We start from the raw sequence: 16,667 nt of genomic DNA, 5'->3' as shown, positions 1-16,667 counted from the left end.
AATTGCTTCATCTCTTGAGATTCAGTAATTTTAGGGGAATGGTCCTAGGAAGGCCCGGGCAGAGCTAACGAACGATAAGAGTTTTGGGGCTTCCCTGGTGGCGCAGTGGTTGAGAGTCCGCCTGCTGATGCAGGGGACACGGGCTCGTGCCCCGGTCTGGGAAGATCCCACATGCCGCGGAGCGGCTGGGCCTGTGAGCCATGGCCACTGAGCCTGCGCATCCAGAGCCTGTGCTCCACAACGGGAGAAGCCACAACAGTGAGAGGCCCGCGTACCGCAAAACAAAACAAAAAAAAGAGTTTTGGCTATTAAAGTCTCCAGACATGTAAGCACTCACTGTGTGCCCAGCAGCCTGCTCCTGCAGCAGAAGCAGGACACAGGGCCAGACTAAGCAAAGGCAAGTTAGCAAAGCACCACGAATGTGGCAAGACATTCGGAATTGGATCTCTTACCTGGGACAGAGGTCACAGGCTGGAACAAAGCATGTCAGGCTAGTGGGTGCAGGGCCCCATCACATCCCAGGCTAACTGTGCCCCAGTCTGCGGCCACCTCCACCCCAGCCCATCCTCACCCCCTCACGCCCACCTCTTGGCACTGTTAAAGCTAAGCAGGTGATGGGGGACAGCAGGCCTTCTGCCTACTGGCTGTGCTTAGAGGAAAATTAGAATCAGGCGTAAGCGCGGGACTCTGTATGTACCCCCGGGGCAGTGTGAGCCTAAGCACTGGGGTCTTTAGAGCCTCTGGGGAAGCCCCACCTTCTCTCTCACGGACTCCGCTTCTGTGGGGCTTTTGCCCTCTGATGTGAACAGTTCTAAGGCTCCTGTTTTCAAAGTACTTTGGCTAAACCCTCTCTCTCGAGAGCCTGTTTCTTCACCTGTAGAATGAAGGTGTGGAGTAGGCCTTGGCTACTCAAAGTGTGGTCCTCGGGGCATGCAAAATCAGAATCTACATTTAAATAAAATAGTGCTGAGTGCCTCACAGGCAGAGTGAAGTCTGAGAAGTGCTGCTCCAACCATGCACGGGCCCATCTAGCTGCAACACTCTGGTTCTGAGATGTTATGAAGCATTTGTCTGTTCCAGAAATACTGTTTTTACGTGGGACAGTGGGGTGAGAGGACATGCAGGGCTTTATTTTAATCTGGTTAGCCTGCCTCAGTTGATGGGCCATATGTCCAAGGCTGCCCACAGCCAATTAGTAGCCAGCTTCTCTGATGGATGCTGAAGCAAGACCCTCTAACTGACCAGGAGAGACTGGGCAGAAGGTTCGGAGAGCAGTGCCTGCAAGGGCTCCTGAAAGAAGAGTCCAGAACACCCTTCCGAACCCATGTCACCAGAGTTGCCTCCTTGCCCACAATCCCTCTGCTCTACTGCTGACCCTGCTCATTAGTACAAAATATTAGAGGTCCTTTCAGTTCCACTGTTGAGAATCTATTCTCCTGATATGCTCATCTAGGTGTGCAAAGATAGGCACGAGGGTGTTTATCCTACCAGCTGTCACCTCTCACCTGGGGGCATAAATGGGAAATGGTTTCAGTTTTTCAACACGTGTCACTAGCAGTGCTCTGGCCAGCTCCCCTTTCTTCCTGGGAAGGGGAGTCCTGAATGACACCTGAATCTGTGTTCACACATCTCTCTTCTAGACCATTGCATTCTGGCTTTGCACTTCCCCTCGTCAACACTATTTATAACACGGACGATCTGCCTTATTTCTCAGGAGGCCAGCTGACCTGCGCATCCTAAGCGCGGGCAGCGAGCCAGGCCTCTGAGAAGGGAGCTCTCTCCGCATAAAGCCCAAAGCCAAGTAGTCCCAGTGCAGCGAGAACGGCAGATTCCAACTCCTGGGCCTCCTCTGCCCCTCCAGGATCAACACTGCCGATGTCCTGCCGTAAACTGTGGCGCCGGCTCTGTTTTGTGTTCCTGCAGATCACGAAGGCGTCAAGGAGAAGGCTCACGACGACCCTGGCTTCCTCGGAGAGCCACCAGCTCCGTGTGTCCCAGCAGGACGTCCGGCTCTTCCGCACCCTGTTCCTGCTCATGATCTCCTTCTTCGTCATGTGGAGCCCCATCATCGTCACCATCCTCCTCATTCTGATCCAGAACTTTGAGCAAAACCTGGTCATCTGGCCGTCCCTCTTCTTCTGGGTGGTGGCCTTCACCTTTGCCAACTCGGCCGTCAACCCCATTCTCTACAACATGTCACTGTTTAGGAACGAATGGAGGAAATTTTTTCACTGCTTCTTCTTCTCAGAAAAGGGAGCCATGTTTACAGACACATCTGTCAGAAGAAATGATCTGTCTGTTATTTCCAGCTAGTTAGTTTTTCTCTGTAGGCGTCTATTTGTCACTCTCTGGCAAGCCATGGTGTGTTTTCAAAGGGAGTTCATTTCCAGGACGGTCGCACCAGGGTACCTGCTTTAAGAAAATGTAACCTATGCAAATGTACATTTACAGCACCAGTACATTGAGGGGTGATCATTCAGTATAACAATTCTATCCTTTATAAAAGTATTTGCTGTGGGTTCCTTTTCAATATGAACTTTTTCAGTGTGTAGTATGATTAAGTTTAATAATTTTTATTTGTAACTGTTCAGCAGTCTCATCTCCTACACGTAAAGCCACGCCTTGCCGGTTTCCTGAAGCGAGTCTTGGTCCAGGACCCAGATTTTTCCTCTGAAGAGTCATGGCCACTCTAGCTCCCCACCCTGGATTTGCAAGGCTGCAGGATCATTCATTAACGTCAAGAGCGCTTGAGGAATTTCCAAGGAACAAGGATTTAATTTCCAAGGAATTAAAGGTGACTTTATTTTTCATTTATAAAGGGATGCCATGGACCCCTTTAGGAGAAGCTTTGTCACGAAGTCAGACAGGAAGTCGGATGACTCCAAACATTTGACAGTGAGAACAGGAGTGATTCCCTTCGTTGATCCGCCTGTTAGATGCCTCTTAAGCACATGCTGTGGCCGGTGTTCTTGGTGGTGGGAATACAGCAGTGAACCAGACAGCCATGGCCCCTGCCCTCACGGAGCTTACTTATCTTCTAGGTGGGGGCAGCGAAAAACCAAACATAAGTCAATAGACAATATAGTGTTATGGAGTGAATTAGCGTCGTGAAGAAAATGGGACAGTGATGGCAACTTAGATGGGGTGTTGAGGGGTCTGCGAAGACCGTTCTAAGGGGTATATTTGAGGCAAAAGGTAAACCACAAGAAGGAACCAGCCATGTGAATCCAAGGGAGTGGGGCTTTGCAGGTGGAGCAGACGCTGGTGCTGGTGCAAAGAGCCTTGTGTACTTGTGGGACAGAAAGAAGAGGTGTAAACAAAGCAAACTATTGGCTCCTGTATGCCGGGCAATGTCCTTGATGCCAAGACAGAGGGGTGCTGTGCTGGAGACCATCAGTTGAGACCAGAGAGGTTACAGGGCTGGATTACACAGGGTCTGGGAGGCTGCCATAGAGAGTTTATTCTGTGTTCAGTGGGCAGCCACTGGAGGTTTGCAAGTGGATGCTGAAGTGACCTGCTCTACTGGTTGCTGTGCAGGGAATGAACTTTGTGGAGCAGGAATAAAGATGGAGACCAGTTAGGTGGCTGTTGAAGCAGAGAAAGAAGATGGGGAAGTTGGAGGTGGGTGGCATCCGTGGGGGATTGTGAGAAATGATCTTGGGACATACTTTGGGAAGGCAGAGCAAACATGATGTATTGATGGACAGGATGCAGATTAGGAGGGAAAGAGAGGATTCAGGGGTGACTCCTGACAGTGATTGGATGGAGAGCAGGCAACAAAAATGGGGAAGACTAGAAGAATGGGAAATAGAAAGACCAAGAGTTTCATTTGGGGCATTTACACGTGAAACCCCAGTGAGATCCAAATGGAGAGCAGGCAGTGGGGTGCAGGGATGTGGGGTGTGGGCCTGAATATGCAACGTTGGGAGTCACCAGATAGTGTTTGCAGATTTATGGCTTTATGAAATGTCCCTGGGAAGAGAGAGAGAGAAGAAACCGGAGCCAGCGAGAACCCAGGGCTACGCCAGCACTTGGAGGTTGGGCCAGTGGCTGGAACAGTAGCTCAGGGCCTGGCACATAGGACGTGCTCAACCAATCTTTGTCACCAAGTACATCAGAGCCAGTAGTTGTCTTTGCTGGTGGAGTTTCTTGAGCAGCTTGCTTTTTAAGTAAGGTTTATTACAAGCTTGAGGACTAGAGGACAGGGATCTTTTGTTCATCTTTAGTTAATAAATTTGGTAAATTAAAGCTGCTTTTTGAAGTGATGTGTGGCTGTCTTCTGGGTCTCTGGGGTGACACCTGAAGGGCCAGGCTCTGATGGCCCCTGTTCCATGTGAATGACAGGCAGAGCTTTCCAGTGCACGGTCCCCTGCCTTCCCCCTTTCTGGTGGGAGAACAAAGCACATTGATTTGGGGCCCCCAGGAGCCTCCGTGGCCCCCTGATATGTCAGCACCCACGCAGAGCTCTCCTCACACACGGGAGAGAGCTGCCCTTCCCTGCTTCCGACACATCTCAGAAATGTCAGCCTGGCATTCTAAGTGCTCTAACTGAACCCTCACTGCAGCCCATCAGGCAGACACTGTTTCCCCATATTGCACAAGAGGAGAGTGAGGCTCAGAGAAACTACACAACCAGCCCCAAATCATACAGCTAATTATATCTGAGCAGAATTTTGAAGTAAAACCAAGACACTGGTACCAAAGCCTTGATGCCTTTTTAAGATGATAAACTGAGGCTCCTAGGAGCTCCTGGGAAACTGAGGCACGTGGCTTTGTATGCAGCTATACGTTAGTGTTCACAAGCGCTGCTAATGGTGTGGGACACTGGTGTCCTGCCCCAGACCCAGCTACTTCCCCTTTCCCGCACACTGTAGGTAGGGGCGCCATGATCCGTCTCCTGATTCCCCCCGGGAAGCCCATGGCCTCTTCTCCTGCAGCCTTTTGCCCACAGCTGAAATAAGAAGTGAATTAGGTGCCAGAGACAATGAAGGGCTGGGGGGGCGTTTCTTAGAGCTCACCCCAACCCATGCCTCTTGGGCGTCTCAGACCAGCTCGGGGTAAGCCCACCCCCCCTGCCCGCCTCCAGGGCCTGGGGCTGCCTGAGGCTGGGGTCACTGGCCTGGCCTAACCTACACTCACCTCTTTTGGCCTCAGTAGTTAAGGCCTTCCTGGGTTAATGGGGAAATCCCTTTTTTCAGGAAGTTAAGAGAAGCCACATTCATTAATAATGGAGGTTAGGCACTAGAACAGGCCAAAGGTCATAAAGAGCCGGGAGAGAAGAACCCCTCCCGGCATATAGAAAGTGCATCCTACCCAGCCACCTGCAGAACTCACTTCAACACAGACGCGAACACAAATAAAAACCCAAATCACAGGAAATAGGTGACTATACATATTTTAATAAATCAAAGTCTGGAATCCTAATCCTCAAATGATTCCTTAGAAAACTCCAGGGAACACAGACATTTGAGTGCAAAGAGATTCACTTATCCCCACACATATTTTTACCTGTACTGAATGTTTTATGTTTACGTGGGGGAGGGGAGGGGAGGGGAGGGGAAGGGAGGGGAGGGGAGGGGAGGAGAGCGGTGCAAACTAAACTCTAAGAGTTGAAGGCTGAGTGAGTTAATAGGAAGTTTCCTAATGAAACGACACCCTCCGTGTTGCTACAAAATATTTCATTCTGATTCGCCATCACAGTAACCTGAAATGTAGAAAACAAAGATATTAATGACAGAAATATGGAGCTGGTGTTAAATGTAGAGAGTGAATATTCGATGACCTTAGGGCTCGGCTTTGTTCAAATGCTTCTTGTAAGGTTATAGCTAGATATGGCTCTAATTCATAAACATCTTCAAGGCTTTCTGAAACCCTCTGAATTTCTCTGGGGGTGATGGGGTGGGCCCCAGAGCATAGGATCTCCTGCATCAAAGTGCTGTTTTTTACCTGTCTTAAATTTGCCTCACTGCATTTCACAGGGATGTGGGTATGTCCTCCTGTTTCAGGAAGTGAGGGCCAAGTCAGCCTGACCTCAGCTACTCTGTTAGCAGTTTTATAGAGTGTTCACCATGTCCTGTGTCATATGTCACCAGGCGGTGCCACAAGGGGCTTCAGAGTCACAAAACCACTTTGGTTTGCATCCAAGTCAGCTATCTATTGAAGATCTTGGGCAACCTTCGTAATCTTTCTCAGCCTCTGTTTTCTCATCTTGTAGAACGTGGATAATGAGAATACCTACTTCATGAGGTGTCTCCAGGATTAAGTGAGATAAGGCAGGCAAAGGGCTTGGTGTGGAGCCTGGCTGGGGTGAGATCCTGCCCTACACTTAGGCTGCCCCTGGGTGAAACATCAAAATCTTACTTATTTACTTGTTTGGTCTGCATTCATATCTGTTTGGTGTAGTGTGGGTTAGCTAGTTAGATGACCAACAGAGAAGTTCAGTTTTGTTCCCTTTTTTCCCCCACAATTTAGCATTACCCTGTTTGGATTTTGAAACCCAGTTTCCCATGGGAGTGAGTGTCTATTCAAAATAAAATGTGCACTTTCTTCCAGAATATTACTGGCTTTTAAATCAAGATCAGACAAGAGTAATATCCATAAAAAGATTCAATGGGTGTTCCAGGGGATCTCAAAAAACGTAAGTGAGGAAAACCAGCTAGTCAACTTACTGGATATTTAGTTCCATATCAGAAAAAGAGCATTTGTTGAAACCACTCTCTTTTGAACTTGCTATGGTGATGTCTCTCTTTAAGTTGTTTTTACACCAAATGCCACATTCAATGCCCAGCTCTTCACTGGGGCCACTCAATTCCCCAGACAATATTAATCTAGTCAAAATGGTTTTTTGGGTAGTGCAGCCAGGAGCAAAATCATGTGACCACAGACTGAGCCTAAGGCGGCAGATAAAAAGGAAGCGTCTGTCCCCTGCAGTTTTACTTAATTAAAAGTGCCAAGGTTTTGGAAAAAGGCTTTTGCCCACTCCTTCTGCATCGGCCCCATGATAAGGCCAGTGAAAGATCTGGTCAGGAGGGATGAAGACGGGCTCAGAGGGGGCTCCCAGGACGCCCTGTCTTCTCTCGCATGCAGATGAAATGCATCTCAGGGCATGCAGACCCGGGGACCCTTAAGGGCGAGCAGCCGGTGCCCTGTTCCCACACAGCACTCACCATTGTGAGCGATCAGCCGGTACTGCCTGGCCAGGCACAGCTCCTCCTGCCTCTGCCTCACGATTCTCTGCACCTCCGGGGAAAAGCCGTTCAGGTCACGGGCGAACACGAAGGAGTAGCTGTCAGCGCAGGTACCATCGAGGTTCAGGAGGCGGCAGGAGTACTGCACAGCATAGGTGTCATAGTCCGTGTCAATGATCCAGTGGTCATCGTCTGCAAGGCAGAAAGCCATGGGGCCACTACATCTCCCTCCGCCACTCAGATGTCAAGGAAACTTACTGCCTGGCCCCGGAAGCCAGCCACTTCCCAAAACTGGATTCAGGAGTTAGGAAGCAGGAGACTACAGAGAATTCTGACAGCTCTTAGAAAATTGGGACCATGAGAAAGGATCTTGTCCTTTACAGGAAAAAATACTGGAGTCAGTGGTGGGGGGAACCTCATTCACTTTAATAATTCTTTCTCTCCCTGATGATAAATGTGATCGTATCTTTCCAAAGAACAATCGAGAATGTGGACCCATCAAAACCACAGCCTAGACCTTTCTACTGATGTCTCCTCCATCTACCCTCTGACAATATCTTGTGCCTTTGTGGCTGATATTGACGGCCACCAACGTATGTCACCCCCAACAGCAGGATGAATCCTTGGCACTGATCCGTATCAGCTAGTTCCCGGCCCTCTCACGATCCACACTGCTCTCCTGCCTCTCAGTCCACTGGATGATCTGGTTCATGGCTTTTCTGGCTCCACCCTAATTCTGGCTTAGTAACCCGACTCACTTCTCCAAGCTGGCAAAAGAGGGTATGTTCTGCCTTGAGGGCACAAGATGCCTACCCTCTGACATCAGATATTCTTTCTTAGAGCTCATACTCTTCAGAGCTCTCCTGACAGAGGCAGAGCTGAGCCCTTGAAGAATTTAGACTATATTTCTTCCTAAGACTGGGATGTAAGCCATGAAGCATAAGTGTAAACAAAGGTGGTACTAACGTCAATAAAGACAGGATGGGGAAACCACGTTAGTAAGAATGTATGTGAGAGGTTTGTCATGGAGAAACAACAATGTGGATATCCAAACACCTCACATTTGGTAAAATGTGTCACATCTCTGCTTAACATTCTTGTTGATGTATAACCATGACCAAGACTTTCTGAGCACTTAGTTAAGTATCAGTCACTGTATGGACACTTTCTGTGCTTTCTCAATTATTTTTCACAACGACCTGAAAGTGCACACTATCATCCCCATTTTCCAGATAAGGAAACTGAGGCACAGAGAAATTAAGTAATTCACCCAGTATCACAAAGAGCAGGACAGAACTGAGTTTCAGTCTGACTCTGGAGCCCCCATACCTAACCTCTACACCACGCTGTCTCCAGGCGATAAATAAACTGGGGGCAACAGGGGATAAGAAACTAGAAATGCAAAGCCTCCGTGTCTCCATTTCACACCCAGGTCATGAGGCAAGTGATGATCTCTGCTCTATGTCATGTTCTGTGCTGCAGGAACGCAGGGGAACCTGGATCCCCCAGCACTAAGGGTGTAAGGGAGATCGCTAATCCTCGCCTAAGTCACCTCTGGGTGTGCCTCTTGGCTCTGAGAACCCTGGGAGTCCCTGCCTAGAAGGGGCTCAGCCCAAACCCATGCCCTGTAGGAGAGCTGCACAGCGGTGGGTGGTGAGGCCCCTCTTCAGCCCACTGCAGGCCCGCCAGGAGGAAGACTGAGCCACCCCTGAACCTCCCAGGCTTTCCCATGGGGAATGTGTCAAACACCGGGATGTGGGGGTCAGGGGAAGCCATACGACTGCTCGGCGGTGGCCATGCTCGTCTGTTTGATAAGATGCAGATTCTAAAAATTAGTAACCTTGTGCCCCGTGGTACTGATTTTTGTAATCCATTATCAGAAGAGTTTATCTTTTACTCTAAATGGATCACTTCTGGAAGTTTCGCTGCGTTATTTGAAAAAATCTTTATTACCTCTAAGGATAAAAGCTTTTTTCCCCTCGTTGAATAGCAACTCCATATGTACAGTGTAAATCAATACTGAAGATGCAATTCGATAAAAAAAAAAAGTAAAAACTCATCTAACACAACTGTAGAGGAAGTCAAGGTGTGCGTGCCCCGTGTAGATGGGCTGCATGAAAGGACACTTCTGCCCTGGCTCACCAAGCTAAGAGTCCCCCTGAACAGCCCTCTGGGGCCTATCTCCCAGGAGAGTTCCAACAGTAGTCTGTAAAACTGTAAAAACTGGTTTGTATTAGGAGTCCCTGCTGTTCAGGGCCACCTAATCCTGACCTGGGAGCTGGAACCCCTGGCTTCTGACACTGGCTCTCACAAACTTGTTGCATGACCTTGGACAAAGCCCTACCTTCTCTTGACCTCAGTTTATTCATCTGCATGTTGAACCCCCTTCACATCTGCATGTTGAACCCCCTTCACAGATGAATAAACTTGACCACAGTTTATTCATCTGCATGTTGAACCCCCTTAACTCTCCATCTCTGTGGTTCCATGATATGTCCCCTGTGGCCTGCATTACTCTCTAGGTACCAAGTAGACTGCAGATTTGAAACTTAGGAGAAATGAGGAAAAAGTGGAAAGAGCATGTACATGTATGCTCTCGAACATCTACGTCAGGCTGAATTTTAGGATGCTCTTCTGAGAGTTCTTAACACCCTGCTCCCCATGTGAGTTTCAGGGCTTGGGAGAAAGGGAAGAGGTCACTGTCACCCAGAGCACTGTGCCTGGCTCAGAATCTCAGCAGCGGCAGGTAGGGCACCTTGGAGTGAGTCAACCCTGTGCATAAATGCTCCCTGCGTCCTTGGATGAGAGTCTCTGAGCCTCTGCTGGGCCCCTGGTAGTCAAGCTGTTTCAGGGATTCAGCCTAAAGAAATGGAGGAAATGCAAAACCAGGTTGGGTGGTGATGTGAGTTGGGTCTTGAGGAGGTGGGTGGTCTAAGCATGGAGAAGGCCACACCCCCTGGCACACTGGCCTTATGGGTAAATGGCAGGAGGAGGTCACGTGACAGGCCCCAGAGCCTTTTGAGCTTGGGCCAGGTTTTTGAGCTGGGGGATGGGGTGGGCGCAGTGAAGGGGCCTGGCTGCTTGCAGTTTCACCCCTCTAGCTTTAAGCCCTGCTGAGAGTTCTGGTTGCTTACAGACCGTTCTTCCCAAGGGTGCCACTAGAGGAGAAACCCAGCCTTTTGGCTAGGTATGTCTCCCATCCTCCAAGACAGTCCCACTAAGCCGACTACTTACTTCCTTTCTGGAGAAAGGACGCTACGCCCCAGTACTTCATCTTGAACTTGGCAGGGTCCTCGGTGTCTGTGAAGGTGCCCAGCATGTCTGCGCACAGGTCCCAGCTACTGCAGAAGCCAAGGGGATCATGAGCCAGGCTGGGCGAAGGGCTCCCTGCATCCCACCCCGGGTGCTCCCGTCCCTCCCCAAACAGGGTTTGGTGCTCAGCCCGGGGGACCCTGCAGCGCAGAGCGCAGCCCCCCATAGGTCACTGACTTAAAGAGACGGACTCGGCCCTTGGCCGTGGCTGTCATGTGGCCATTCTCGTTCATGAACTGGGCGACGATGTTGTCCTGCAGAAAGAGGCCCTTGGGGTCCTTCTTGGCCATGGCATACCAGGTGCCGGAGAACTGGGGAAGGGAGTAGAGCAGCGTTTGGTGTCCGGGAGCGCATGGCCGGCCGCCGGTAAAGGGGAACGGGGCGCATCCGGGACGCAGATACCTACGCGATCCTTGTCGAAGTTCTCTTTGACTCGGAAGCTGCTCACCCGGCAGTCGCGCTCCGCCCGGACGCTGCCCAGCGCCGCCAGTAGCACCAGCGCCCACACCCACTCCATCTTGCTCAGGAGTCCGCCCTGAGGGAACCGCGCGCCGTGAGCGCCTGGCGGCCGGACCAGCCGACGCGCCACTGCCAGTCCCTAGACCCCATCCCGCCCGCGCCGAGCCCTCATCCCGCCGGCCCCCGGTCCCCCATCCCTCCTGCCCCCGTACCCCCATCCCGTTCATCCCGGCCCCCCGTCCCTCCCGCGCCTGCCCCCCCGGTCCCGCCGGGCCGCCGCTCACGGTCGGGAGCTGCGCTCAAGCCTGGTCGCGGGTCCGGGCGCGCGTGGAGCTAGGGAGGCGAGCTGGGGCCGCCCGGCCGCATTATATAAAGCTCCGGGGGGAGGGGGTCGCGCTTTCGTAACTGCGCGGGATGAAAGACCGAGGGGGAGGCGCCGGGGCCGGCGGGCCAGGACTTGCATAACGCGCCCTGACTCACCGACGCCTGGGCGCTGGGAGGGTGCCTTTGGGCGAGAGCCTCACCTCCAGCGCCGCCCGGGGCTTGTGGAGCTGCCGCGTGGGGTGGCCTCGGCGGAGCCCAACTCTCCGGCGGCGGCGAGCCGCGGGAACCAGCCCTGGCCTAGTTACCCAACACGGGTGCCAGCTGCGGCCTGGGGTGGCCTCGGGGCCCAATTTCTCTGGCCGGAGGCTCAGGTCGGTCTGGCGGGAAGACCGTGGCCTCCCAGAGCGAGGGGCATCTGCGGTGCTGCCCGGTGCGTTAGTGCCTGGGCCGGGCCGTGCGCAACTGGCCCCTCGGCCCTCTGAGGGCTACTTGTGCAGCGGTCTGGGACTGTTTCCGCCAAGTAGTTTTTCATTTTATAAAGGATGTCTTTTACTCTCTTTCAGGGGAGTTGTGGTGCTCTCTGGATCAATATTTGTTCTTTAGTTTCAACATCTTTAGAAGCATTAAAACCCTCCCTGTTAAATATTCTCCAGAAACGCAACCCTGGTCAGGACAGGAAATATTTTAGCAACCTCGGTGGTCGCCTACTTACTCTGTGACACTTCACTCAAGCCACTTGGAAACACACCTACCAATTGTTTATGCTGCAATTTTATTTCAAAGCCAGAATGGAATTTTGTTTTGTTTTCAAAACAGCTAAGGTGAATTGACTGAGGAGAGGAGAAGAGGGGGAGGTGAACAAACTCTATAACGTCAATGGACAATTAAGTCGAAGTGCTGTGACTAGCTATGTGATTTTGTGCAGTCGTGGCACAATTCACTGACCGTGTTTTTCTCTTTCTATTCAGAGTTAAGAGTTCCTCTACTCTGATCAAAGCAGTCAGAAGATGCAGCTTTGGACTGAATGAGAATTAGGGATATGGCAAAGAGCTATTTTTTTTGTAAAGATGCCTGCTGTACACTATCAGCTGTGTCTCCATGGCCCAAACTGGAAAGGACCGAGATGAATGTGGTCCATTTTGCTACCGCCAGACCTGAAATAAGAGCGGGTGGAGGTAGAGGAGGGTGGCTGCCAAACAGAGACATAAAGACTTGATGGTCTTCACAGGGCATTCGGGTTACTTCTGAGCCTCCTGAAAAAAAACACCTGTGGCTCCTGCCACTTTCCTGTGACTCTCGGGCTGTCTCAGGAGTGCCAACGATGATGCAATTAACTCCTTACTGCCTCCTTCTTCCTGCTAAGAAAGCCCTGTTTCAGGCCTACCAGCTAACTAGGAGGTCTTCTGGTGAGGTTAATTTTATCACAAGATGTATAATCCCAAACAGCTCAAATAAGGTCTGCTCCAGAGCTGCTCCTGCAGGGACCCCGCGTGTGGCCATACATGTGGTAGTACCTATGCTCCCTAGGTGGGAAAGGACTTTAGGGTACCTCTCTATCTCGTGTCCAATGCGTGGATCCCCTCTTTGACATTCCAAAGTAGAGATCTATCAGCCTGTCCTCCAGCACCTCCAGTGATGGAGAGCTCCTGGCTGAGCCCAATTGCCTTTGGACCGTTATGAGTGCCAGAAAAGTTCTCCTTATTCTCCCAGCCCTTGTCAACTGTGACTGCCAGAAAAGTTCTCCTCATTCTCCCAGCCCTTGTCAACTGTTTCTTCCAGAGCGTATTCTTGGGGTCCTTGCTCGTGCCATATGTTAAATGAATATAGGGGATTTCAATGCATTTTTATGGAGCTTGTTTTTGCAGCAATACGTTTTTATTTATTTGTTAGATGCTTAAAAGTTGATGTAACTGTTCTTCCTCCCCCACCCCCCTCTCTTTTAATGATAAATCATGAATCTTGGTGTCCCAGACACCAGCAAAGGAAAACAGTTTGTTGGCATGCTCACTCGAATTTCTTCATGTTTATAAACACGTGAGTACAGGTCAACTGGTGTTTTTAAATTCGGTGCTTTGAAATTTATCTTCATAAAATAATTTTTTAAATATGCAGATGTGGGTATAATATCAACAGGAAAAGTGTTCACAGTGATTACCTGTGTGATAGGATTAGGGACATTTAAAGGTTTATTACTGATTTGTACCTTTTTGGTAATTTCCAAATTTTCCAACAGTGAAAATATTTAATCAGAAAATAAAACAAATATTCTCTTTGCAAACGTTTTTCTTTTTTTCTTCTAGAAGTAAAATTATGGTCTAAATTACATCTTATGGACTGTATATAATATACACAAAAGTTCATTGCCTTGTCATACTTTGTGGAGAGACAGACCATGTTTCCTTCATCTTGGTATCCACCCCCCCCAACTTTTCCACAGGATTTCTCAAGAGACTTACACATAGTAGGTGCTTGCTCAATAGATATTGATTTAATTTGTTTTACCGAAATCAGTCACTTTAGGTAAGCTTTATAAAATCCTTCTCTAAAAAGACCTGGTCAGAGGTCACTCTTTCTAAAATATAATTTCCCAGGATTTAACAACTGTAGCAGAGATGGCTAGCTGTCCTTTCACCAAAAAAGTTTTCACTTCCCTTCCATGGTGTAGAGTTGTTGGAAAGAAGCCACCCTGCCAGAGGGCACCTCCTCACTTCCTGCAGCTCTGTAAGATCACATGCCTATGTTCTGGTCAGTGGAATGTGGACAAAAGTGCTGTGTGTCATTCCCAGACGGGGCTTATAAAAGCTGCCCGTCTAATTGTCCTTGCTGTCTGTCTTTCCTCATCTGCTGGCTGGTGAAGCCTCCATCAGCCTGGGACCCCACCAGTGATTATCTTTATGTGAATGAGAAATAAACTTCCATTCGATTAAGTTGCTGGGATTTAGGGGTTACCTGTAACAGAAGCTAGCGTTACCTTAACTAATACAGCAGCAAGCAAGTCACTAATTCCTAGGAAATATTGAAAAGTGTTTTACCCTAATTGAAAAAAAGAACTAACGCAAGAAATTTATGTCCTTAGCCTCATAAAAATTAAGCATGTCCAACTAGCTCCATTTTGTACAAACTGATATTTACATCCACATCCTGACAGAGAGGCCAAGAAAAATTAATAACAAGGAAATTGGGTAGCATTTGTCTTCTGACTGCATTTAAAAGATGTCAAAATAATTGGTGGGAGAATGGAAAGATTAGTTATTTAGCCAATGTTTTCAAGTACAAAAAGTCAAACTAATTTTTTTCATAAAGATTTTTTCAGTGATTACAAAGCCATCAGTCAGTTTCATCAATTTCGCTGAAAATAACATGGATTCCACCAAATGAATTATCTCAGAGATACCTGGTCATGTCCATCAATTTGGTGCAGGCAGAAGCTGTCATGAGAGCAAATGTGCAAGGTGAGAGGGCCCTTTGTGGTTGACTGTCATGATGTGCCTGAAATCCCTGCCATTAGAGGATGCCTTTTGGTGATGAATAATGGTAGGAGCAGAGAATTTGGCTAAAGTGGAGCTGAAGAGCGGGGTCCAATATAATGATCCAAAATACACAAGGTTAGTCCAGTCTATTGTTGTGAGTTTTATGTTAGTGCTTCAACCTCATGTGCATTTTTTTGGGGGGGCTGTTAAATAAGCATTACTTCCTGCAGAAATAGTTAACTGCAGTGGAAAATTTTAGCAATTAAATATTACATGTGTTCATGAGTATAGTATACTATTGGAAAATGTAAATTTGTTAAACAGAAAGATTAAGGAAGTTAAACCATTCTTTGATATATCTGTAGGCTTTTAAAATGAGTTCCTGGAATTTTAATTTAAGTCTTGTATTGGTGTTTAACATTTTATTATATAGGTCTAGATTTTAAATTCCTTAAAGGAAAAGTCTTGTATGATCCCCTATAGCAGCTATTATGGTATCTTGTACACCTCATGGGTGTATTTTAAAATTTATTCCTATTTAAGCTCGTAGTTTGGGGTAGGTCACTATCACTAGCTGTGTGACCTTGAGCAAGTTATTTAATTTCTCTGTGCTTCGATTTGTCTCCTGTAAAATACAGATAATAATATACACACCTCATAAGTTTATTGTTAGGATGAAATGAGATGATATATATATAAGGGTCTTAGAAGGGTGCCTGGCACAGATTATATATTATAAAGTTAGCTATTCTTTTTTTTTTAACGTCTTTATTGGAGTATAATTGCTTTACAATGGTGTGTTAGTTTCTGCTATATAACAAAGTGAATCAGCTATACATATACATACATCCCCATATCTCCTCCCTCTTGTGTCTCCCTCCCACCGTCCCTATCCCACCCCTCTAGGTGGACACAAAGCACCGAGCTGATCTCCCTGTGCTATGCGGCTGCTTCCCACTAGCTATCTATTTTACATTTGGTAGTGTATATATGTCCATGTCACTCTCTCACTTCGTCCCAGCTTACCCTTCCCCCTCCCCGTATCCTCAAGTTCATTCTCTGTCTGTGTTAAAGTTAGCTATTCTTATGATCACTTTTTAATTATCATTACTTGTGGCTTATCTTTCTAAAAATATTCTGTGTAAATGGAATGGAGTTTTCACATCAATTTAGTTATTGTTTCTGAGATGCTTTGTCTAAATAAATGATTGGCAATGTCTGTAACATCTAAGATATTGGTCTTTTTCCTCGTTCTTCCCACTAGTTACTGTTCTATTCTTTAAAAACGTATTCTTTAAACGAACTGGAAATGCTGATATAAATGGTGAAGTTTAACAAAGTCAACAATTATTTTGTAGTGTTAAAAATTTATTCTAAGTGTCTGTTTGGTCATTTTAAAAATATTACATTTTCTTATTTTTGTTTTTTCAGTGCTTAGGACAGAGACACAAAAGTCTTGTCAACACAGGGCAGAAACTCTGCAAGGACTACCCCAGAAAAAGAGCAGCAGGGATGATGGGATTCAGTCAAGGACAGGGGAGGAGGAGAAGGATATTTGTGAGTGCACTAAAAGGCTGGGTTCCAGTACTTCCCTTAAAAAAATATTTGTCTTTATCAAATGTCATCCAATACGCAGAGTAGTCAGAAGTGATCCCTCTTTCTTGCTTGCCTTTCCTAACTAATCAATTCCCTTGTCCTGTTGATTGTTGCCTGAAATTATGTCTCGCATTTGTCCCTTCCTTTTTCATTCCCAAGCACCCTCACCCATAGCCTGTGAGAATAGCCTTAAAAACTTTGTTTATAATGAATGAATTTCTTTACTATATAAATTATATATGTTCACTGTAGATACTTTAGAAAAATCAGGTAAGCAAAAGAGAAGAAAAAAAAATATTATATTGAATTCCACCACTTT

General features: G+C 47.9%; 3 protein-coding genes across 9 annotated transcripts in view; 2 read left to right on the top strand and 1 right to left on the bottom strand.

Annotated features, from left to right (window-relative positions):
* Nucleotides 1–14,691, top strand: part of FFAR4 (free fatty acid receptor 4) — a 31,233-nt gene extending 16,542 nt beyond the window's left edge. Inside the window, exons 3-4 of one of the 3 annotated variants that reach the window (XR_012326987.1) lie at nucleotides 2,592–2,794; nucleotides 14,586–14,691. Coding sequence is in view for 2 of the 3 variants with exons in the window: in XM_004321031.4 (XP_004321079.1) it covers nucleotides 1,924–2,313 (390 nt within the window). In the remaining variant the exon portion in view is untranslated. Of the gene's footprint in view, nucleotides 1–1,923; nucleotides 4,266–14,585 lie in introns of those variants that run through there. The other 2 variants (XM_033841457.2, XM_004321031.4) reach the window with 2 other exon arrangements.
* On the bottom strand, nucleotides 5,404–11,391 carry RBP4 (retinol binding protein 4). Of its 2 annotated transcripts, none has more exons than XM_033841458.2 (6): nucleotides 11,243–11,391; nucleotides 10,906–11,034; nucleotides 10,677–10,810; nucleotides 10,422–10,525; nucleotides 7,167–7,379; nucleotides 5,404–5,704 (listed from the first exon to the last, which is right to left on the bottom strand). In XM_033841458.2, the coding sequence occupies exons 2-6, from the start codon at nucleotides 11,014–11,016 to the stop codon at nucleotides 5,679–5,681; spliced, it is 588 nt and encodes a 195-aa protein (XP_033697349.1). In that variant the 5' UTR covers nucleotides 11,017–11,034; nucleotides 11,243–11,391; the 3' UTR covers nucleotides 5,404–5,678. The 2 variants fall into 2 exon arrangements, with proteins under 2 accessions (XP_033697349.1, XP_019795212.1); XM_019939653.3 differs by having other exon boundaries at nucleotides 5,406–5,704; nucleotides 10,422–10,528; nucleotides 11,243–11,390.
* Nucleotides 14,606–16,667, top strand: part of PDE6C (phosphodiesterase 6C) — a 64,556-nt gene continuing 62,494 nt past the window's right edge. For all 4 annotated transcript variants that reach the window (XM_033841455.2, XM_033841454.2, XM_033841453.2 and 1 more), the window contains exons 1-2: nucleotides 14,606–14,734; nucleotides 16,184–16,309. The gene's annotated coding sequence lies outside the window, so the exon portion shown is untranslated. The remainder of the gene's footprint in view (nucleotides 14,735–16,183; nucleotides 16,310–16,667) is intronic.

This window comes from Tursiops truncatus, chromosome 16 (assembly GCF_011762595.2).
Source record: "Tursiops truncatus isolate mTurTru1 chromosome 16, mTurTru1.mat.Y, whole genome shotgun sequence".
Classification (NCBI taxonomy): Eukaryota; Metazoa; Chordata; class Mammalia; order Artiodactyla; family Delphinidae; genus Tursiops; species Tursiops truncatus.
The sequence above is the reverse complement of the archived record's forward strand: the minus strand, read 5'-3'. Positions and strand labels throughout refer to the sequence as shown.

Bases quoted from the DNA above. Each gene is read 5' to 3' on its own strand.
- RBP4 (XM_019939653.3), bottom strand. From the start codon at position 11,016: ATGGAGTGGGTGTGGGCGCTGGTGCTACTGGCGGCGCTGGGCAGCGTC. The intron at 10,811-10,905 runs GTAGGTATCTGC...TCCCTTCCCCAG, and splicing joins AGAACTTCGACAAGGATCGC to TTCTCCGGCACCTGGTATGC. The intron at 5,705-7,166 runs GTGAGTGCTGTG...TCTACATTTCAG, and splicing joins CCGGCTGATCGCTCACAATG to GTTACTGTGATGGCGAATCA.